At 37.0% G+C, this 8,062-nt stretch overlaps 1 protein-coding gene across 1 annotated transcript; it reads left to right on the top strand.

The window, feature by feature from the left end:
• The first annotated feature begins 477 nt into the window (after positions 1-477).
• On the top strand, positions 478-4,148 carry LOC110928942 (COP9 signalosome complex subunit 8). The gene is made up of 5 exons (XM_022172013.2): positions 478-637; positions 785-864; positions 3,155-3,336; positions 3,465-3,572; positions 3,728-4,148. Exons 1-5 carry the CDS (start codon positions 554-556, stop codon positions 3,865-3,867), a joined length of 594 nt encoding a protein of 197 aa, XP_022027705.1. The 5' UTR covers positions 478-553; the 3' UTR covers positions 3,868-4,148.
• Positions 4,149-8,062: the final 3,914 nt, after the last annotated feature.

The following is an 8,062-nucleotide window of genomic DNA, read 5'->3' as shown; positions in this document are numbered from 1 at the left end:
GGGAGATCATTGAATGGCAAATTATTTTATGGGTGGCTGGAGGTGGTTGAGGGTGGTGGCTGGAGGTGGCAGTGGTGGTTGTGGTGGTGAATGGCGGTAGCAGTGGTGGCAGGAGGTAATATTACAGAGTAGAACAAAACACAGGGGGTAATATGAAAGGGCATTATAGTCATTTCAAGGTATAGTTAACTGATCTGTTAACAAAATTGACGCCGGGGGGTAAAGTTGGGACATACAGCAAACGTTGGGGGGTAAATTTGCAATTATTTCCTTAGGGGGTAGACATGCCAATTACCCTAAACCTCAAAGGATAAAATTACAGTTTACTCTAATACATAGGTCCGGGTCAGGTTGAAACCAGTAAATTGTTTCTTTTTTTTCAAATCGGTTTAGGTCCAAACCGGAGTGACGAATTGGAAATCAGTGTTGAGTGTTGCTCGGCCCACTTTAAGTTGGGCTTTCTTCCCGAGTTGGGCCATTCCCCTTTTCTTCCTTTTCAAGTTTCAACAACAGCAGCAAGAGCCAGCACCTACAGACAGACAGTCAGTTTCCAATGGATTTCTCTCAACTCACAGACGCCGTTGCATCAAGATCGTACGACAAAATCGCTGATATCTGTGATCAGCTCATGCTTCAGGTAACCTAGATTCGATATACTTACGATCGTCGACTGATTTGTGGTTTTTTTTTTTTTTTTTTTTTTTTTTTTTTTTTCAGATTTGAAACCCTAATTTCGTCACCGCCGGCTTGATTTCAATCTTATTTTACTGATTTTGTTATGTAGATTGCTTCGCAAGGTGTTACGTTTCATGACGAGTGGCCTTATGCTGTTCATCTCCTAGGGCACATTTACCTAAATGATCTGTAAGTTCAGGCGATTTTTTATGTTGTTTAGTTCGTATTTGCTTATTTAGAGTGTAGATTTTTGGTGCATTGTTCAGTTGTTACTTGAAATATTTGATTTAGGGGGTTTGGTAGGGGTAGTGCTTTAGAAGGAATCCGGTTATTGAAATATGTTGATGCTGAATATTTTGAATCCAAGCTGTTGTGTGATACATTAAGTATGTGTAATAATATATGTATATACGAAAAAATAGTTTGTTTAGTGTGGCTATTAATTCATCGGTAAATTTGGTTTTAAAAAGCGTAGAGGTTGGCACCTTGTGTAGGACGAGGCGCACCTAAAACAGGAAGCGCATGAAAACCGCATCTTTTTGGAGATTTTTCAAGCCTGAAGCAATGTTGTTTTTAAGCATTAAAATGTTGTACAATAGGGTTTTTGGCTTGTACACGTAGGTAAAATCATATAAAAATCTTATTTATAGCTATATTTTGGATAGGGATGCTAAAAACCTATGGGACGTAAACAATTACATAATCGCCTTGCGCCTCAGACGCGTTTGTGCGTTTCGTGCCTTGGTTTGATACCTCTTCGCTTTTGTGCATTTCACGCTTTTTAAAACCAAGCTGGTAAATGGTTTTAAGGACTGGGGAAAATTATTCATTTCGTGAGGTAATTCATTTATCAAGATCATACTGTATTGTGTTTAGTAAATGTTTGAATGAGCCTCTTTGCTCTAAATATACCTAGGTTGTCGCTGATTTGATTTTGTGACACATGCTATCGTTTGCTTATGTTTTAAAATTGAAATGCTTTTCAGTTTAAAAACTTCTAAGGTCATGTTGCTCTTTTCTGGTTTAGTTGCAGAGTTTTGTCATTAGAGCACATAGATAAGGGGTTTTGTTTAGGAAACAGATATAGCTGAAGCAAGTAAAGTCAAGTGATTCAATGCAATAATGCTAGTTTTAGTATTATGAGAAATGGAAATAAAGGTTGTATATAGTGAGTAGTGACATATAATGTATGTGGCCATGTGGGATGTTTACATCTGACTTGGAATGTCAACGGTAAATGTTGGGTCAAAACATGTCTCCAATATAGCAGCCAGTCAATCACACCCAACGCATTGTATAGTAAGGTTTGCAACATAAACGAAGATGCCAGTTTTTACTATCTAAAACCGTTAAGTATCAAAGACACAATTCATCACTTTCCCAACATAGCAACGGAGATACCAATTCTTAATAGAAAACAAACAAATTACTAAATACAACTTGAACCAGAAAAATTCAAAGCATAATAGCGTACAAGCATAAACTTTTCAACATCTGAGTACCCTTTAACTTAGTTCAAGCATAAGTGCAAAACCTTTAACTTCAAGTTTTCATATGACCCAAGAATGTGATTCTCTCAAACTCAGTTGATGAGAATTATGTATTACAAATTAGGGTTTAATTTGACAATTTTTCTGGCCAAGAAAATTACAGCCAAATGTAGGCTTATAAAGTTACGAATGGATTTACAAATTACAAATCCACCCATCCCATTTAGCAAACACTTGATTCAACAAAAAATAAAATTCTCTCGTATGGAAATTGTTGTCTGCAAACATTGGAACAAGAAACATATAAACAATTACTCTCAGATTTCTTAGTGTCGGCTGAACATAAGCATAACTATGTAACCCCTCTTATTAGAATAAAGAACATTTCTGCAGCAAGAAGATTATAGCTCTCTCGGTTGAACTTCGAAAACAAGAAACATTAGTCTTTGGCCCTTTCTTTCAAGTCCCTGCCTATTTAATTGATAACGTATTAAGAAGAAGACTGACTATGATAGGGGGTACGACCGTGCATCTTTAAATCGGATTTAAAAAGGCCATTTGAAAGTATAAAGAAAGCCATGTGCTAAATAAAGTATGATAATAGACACAACAAAAGAAGCCCACATGTAAAAGAATATATGATCTAAAACGACCATCTATGTATAATACAATCTTTACACAAGACATCTGTAAAGTATTTTTATATGCTTGCATATTATGTTACTTGAGGCTAGAGCCATGCGTTAAAGAAAGTATAATAATAGATGCAACAAAAGATTTGATCAGAAGTAGCTTGTTGGTTTAAGATGGAATCACTTTAATCAGAAGTAGATCAGATTATCCGGAAAAAAATTGATTTGAAAATCTCCACCCCCCCCCCCCCCTTTTCTAAGATATTTTTTGTTCTATATTTGTACAAAAGCTGATTAAAAGGATTGGGTTTCCGAGTGTAGTTGTTACCCATGTATTTATTTACTTACAATTGACAGAAATAGCGCCCGGTTTCTGTGGAAATCCATACCACTTTCAATCAAAGAGAGTCGTCCAGAGGTGGCTGCCATCTGGAAAATCGGGCAACAGCTGTGGACTCGAAATTATGCAGGTGTGTATGACGCAATTCGTGGATTCAACTGGAGTGCAGAGATTCAAGATTTTGTTGCTTCATTTGCAGGCAAGTTACCATGTCTCCCCTCATTTTTAAACAGTTTACAGTTAACTGGAAGCTAGTTTTGGTGGGAAATTATATATTGGTGGGTTCGTTTTGGTTACTTTTTAAGGTCTTTTGATTAAATTTTGCAGAAAGATACACACGAAGGATGTTGGAGCTACTGATGTCTGCTTATTCAACTATAAGCATTCAAGACACTGCTCTCTTTTTGGGAATGAATGAGAGTGAAGCCACAAACTGTAAGTTCTTTGCGTTGTAGACTCCATTTATGCTGGCATAATCAGTAATGATAAATAAATAAATAAATATTACTTTGTTGGTCATTGGCTAGAGATCCAATTACCCACGGTACCTCATTCAATATTTAAAAATAAAATAAAAATCTTTAATGCAGATGTATTGCAACAAGGGTGGACTGTGGATGCTGCATCCCAAATGTTTACCGTCAAGAAGCATGCTGTTGTTACCGAGCAGAAGATTGACCCGTCCAAATTGCAGCGTTTGACTGAATACGTCTTTCATCTTGAGCACTAGAAGCATGTAAATCCCAAATTCTGGTTTCAGTCGCATACTTCATTTTGCTAGTATTTCTTATGCCTTGAAATGTTCAGATCAGAAGGGAATGATTCTTGATGACTGGTCCAAACACACCCTACTTGGCCATATGGGGTTGTGGATCGTTTAAAAATTGGGGTTGTATCGGACCGCAAAATATGAAAATGGTACCGTGAACTTAACTGTGAATCAAAGCCTGAATCGATTTGTCATGACTTCTTTGAAATTAGTTTTAATTACATAGCTAACTAATTCATTCATCTCGTTATTCTCCACCGTTTTCATAACCACTCGGAGTGGGAACAAGTATATGTGTGTACCCGTCTGGCCGCTTTAACTAGTTTAACCGGTTCCGTTTGTTATTTTTGTATTTGCAAGTTTAACTTTTTTGTCGTGGGTAAAAAATGAAAAAGATTCTGAAATGAAATTTTATCTAAACAATAGCATACATGTATTAATTAAAGTATACAAAGAGGTGTTTCCAACTTTACTAAGACCACCCGTAGTGGGGCGTGATTTTTAAAAAAAAAAATTGAAACCCCCCCCCCCCCTCCATTACACTAGGCGTTATTTTAAAAAAAAATTCTGAAATTTGAGTTTGGCGTTATTACTAAAACGCTGCATACCTCCATTTCATTCTTGCATGTAGCCAATGGGAGAAGAAGTTGGTTTGACCAGCCAATGATCATTTAGTTTGTTTGTTTTTTGTTTTTTTTAAATGATTGGAAGCGGCATTATTTGGGCATTATTCCCACTACGCCATTTTTGCAATAACGCCCCATGCTAACTGAACTGCCACGTGTCGAATAATGCCCCATGGTGGGGGCATTATTTTTCTTAACCACTACACATGATCTAACGGAAGGAATTGAAATATAGTCGAATGGTTGAAAATTTTTGTGTTCCAAAATTCTATTAAAAGTGGAAATAAATGAAGGGAAGGAAATACCTCCTACCTCCATCCAAAGAGTAAACTGTCAAAATAGTTCTTGAGGTTCGGTCACTTTCGTTATTTTATTCTAGAACTCAAACCTTCAAATCTAGGTCATTGTGGTTTTAATTTTGTTGTCATTTTCATTTAAAATCAAAATGTGGTTAGATTTTTCAGTTAACGTCTATCTTTTTTGTCTTTTTCCTCATTTTTAGTGAAGGTTAAAATGGTCTTTTAATGTTTTATTATCTATACATATAATAAATGAAAACAATTTTGAAACACGTGTCAAATGCTCAGGGCCTCTATGTTCTGATTTTCCCGCTCATTGCCCGGATAACAATATGGGCAACATGCGGATCTTTGTAATCCTAAATAACCTGACCCTTTTATACTATTTGTTATTCAATTTTTCCATACGCAACATTCAAACTTCCCAAACCCTAATCCTTTCTAACCCTTCCTGATTTTCCATCACAAACCCTAACAGCTTAATCCACGATGCAAACTTAATCTGCTAATCACAAGTCAATCTTCTACTCAATTAATCTCAATCATGGTAAGTTTATCTGTTGCGATTCTTATTTTTGATTTTTTTCTTTATTTTAGTATCTGCAATGCTAGTGATTCACATCTTTAACGATTAGGGTTTTGTTTTCCCTGTTCTCACTGGTGTCTGATGCGTGTGTGGTGGTATATATATTTTATGTATATTTTTAGCCCTTTTTACACTTTAGTCAAGTTTTAAATTTATAAAACACGATATTTTACTAACACCAAACACACATATGGGCAAGTGCACCTATCGTGAGCGTAGTATAGTGTTGGTAAGATACCGAGGTCGTCCAAGGACACAAGAGCTTTTAGTACCGGTTTATCCTCAACGTCTAATCAAATCAAAATTTAGAAAAAGGTTTTAAACTAAAAAATAAAAACTAAAAATGCTGAAAAATAAAAATAAAATAAAAACAGATAGACAAGATGAATCACTTGGATCCGACTCGCCTTTAGTGTAACATTTGATTATTTTCGCACTTTTGCACTTTTTAAGAGATTATCTTAGTTATAGTAGTATGCCCCGCTGCAGAAGTCGGTTGCTCAATAAGCCAAAATTCACACTTCGAAAATTTGGCGTAGAGCTTTTCCTGTTGAAGCAGTTTCAGAATGCAACGGAGATGCTTCTCGTGGTCAGCTTGACTTTTCAGTAAATGAGGATGTCATCGATGAAGACGATGACAAATTTATCTAGATAGGGCTTGCAGACGCGATTCATGAGATCCATGAATGCGGCAGGTGCATTAGTGAGCCCAAAAGGCATCACTAGGAACTCGTAATGACCATATCGAGTCGTAAATGCAGTCTTGTGTACATCTTCATCCTTAACCTTCAATTGATGATAGCCTAACCTCAAATCGATCTTAGAGAAGTAGCTTGCCCCTTGCAATTGGTCGAACATATCGTCGATCCTGGGCAGAGGATACCTATTCCTGATAGTGACCTTATTAAGTTCACGGTAATCAATGCATAGACGCATTGATCCATCCTTCTTCTTGCCAAACAGTAGTAGGCCCCTCTTTTGAAGGTGACATTACCCTCAACCCAGTAGTTTGAGTCGGCAAGGATACAATCCTAAAGGGTTGGATTATTGAAAGATAATTAATTAAAGGGTTGGACAAAACACAATTTTTAAATGCACAGCGGAAGCAAAAGATAGATATATTTCAACTGAATAAATTGTAATATTAAGTATCACAAGATGGTTGAAACAGATCCACAGGCGGATCGAATAAAAAGGAAACTTTGTTCAACAGACTTTAGGCATCTAAGCTTGCGAGACTTCTATATGATGCTAGGAGAGACCAGCCTATTCCGATTAGTACCTGTAAGTTCCGTCAAGTCTACCTAGTCGGATATCCTCCTATCTTACTTGTATGACGTTTTGTCTCTGTATTTGTAAGGTATGTTGAACACATGCTTGTGTGCATAGTGTTTAACTATAGTTAGTCATTTCTTATGTCTTCTGTTAACTTAGTTATAGTCTGTCCTTGTTTAGTGTTTGATGAAGGTTCTATCTTCGTCGAACCCATGCTTGGCAAACCTTCTATCTTCGTCTGTGTTTGTGTGTGACGAACGTTCTATCGTCGTCACACATTAACCTTCGTCAATCAAGGTTCGTCTGAGGACAGTATATATAGCTTAGTGTGTTTAATAGTTAAGGTATAAGAGCATAGAGAGACTATTACTGAGAGTTTATCGTTCAAGCATTGTGTGTATATGTTTGATGTCGTTCTCGTCCTTTTAATCTAAAGTGAATCTTTATTTATCTGTTGTGTTGCTTACATTGCTTTGTTTGGTTTGCACCGTCACGTGGATTCCGCACTTGCGACCGTGTTCGTGATAAACAGGGATTAGGTTTCGTAATAGATCCTCTGAGAAAAACGGACCTACAAAATTCAAGAAGAATTGGCGCGACTCAACCTCTAGAACATACTCGTCTGACGACGCTCGGGCAACCATAAACAAACTCGCAGCGCAGAGAGAAACAATGCAAGAGAATAGAGGACTATCATAAACAAACTCGCAGCGCAGTGGACTCCCCCAACGAAAACTCCCGCGGAGGTACTCAGCACAGAGGACTATCAGTTTAAAACTCCTTCTGTCACACCCCGAGATTTCCACGTATTACCGGTGGGCCCGGTGGGGAGTATCGTGACGTAGTTGACATCATCATAGTCAAACAACACAATTTTTAAATGCACAGCGGAAGCAAAAGATAGATATATTTCAACTGAATAAATTGTAATATTAAGTATCACAAGATAGTTGAAACAGATCCACAGCCGAATCGAATAAAAAGGAAACTTTGTTTAACAGACTTTAGGCATCTAAGCTTGCGAGACTTCTATTTGATGCTAGGAGAGACCAGCCTATTCCGATTAGTACCTGCACTTAGCCTTTTTGGGAAAATACGTCAGTTTACACTGGTAAATACAATTTAACTGACTCATTTTGAAAATGTTAAAAATTGATTTGTATGCACAAGGCACAAAATATTTTATAACTTGGGATAATTATTTATATATAAACTTGTAAAAGAATTACATGTTTCTTATACGTTCAGTAGCCCGGGCTAAACAACGGGTTAAAGATTCATTGACACGCCACATGATATAGTCCCGCGGCGAGTTATTCTCGAAACCGGCGGTTATATCTTATTATTTATAAATGCACTGACAGGTGTAC

The sequence above is a fragment of the Helianthus annuus genome, chromosome 3 (genome assembly GCF_002127325.2).
Source record: "Helianthus annuus cultivar XRQ/B chromosome 3, HanXRQr2.0-SUNRISE, whole genome shotgun sequence".
Taxonomy (NCBI): Eukaryota; Viridiplantae; Streptophyta; class Magnoliopsida; order Asterales; family Asteraceae; genus Helianthus; species Helianthus annuus.
This window is presented reverse-complemented; position numbering and strand designations above follow the sequence as displayed.

Excerpts from the sequence above, each read along its gene's own strand:
- LOC110928942 (XM_022172013.2), top strand. The coding sequence starts at position 554 with ATGGATTTCTCTCAACTCACAGACGCCGTTGCATCAAGATCGTACGAC. Across the intron at positions 865-3,154 it reads CACATTTACCTAAATGATCT|AAATAGCGCCCGGTTTCTGT; the intron begins GTAAGTTCAGGC and ends TACAATTGACAG. Across the intron at positions 3,573-3,727 it reads TGAGAGTGAAGCCACAAACT|ATGTATTGCAACAAGGGTGG; the intron begins GTAAGTTCTTTG and ends TCTTTAATGCAG.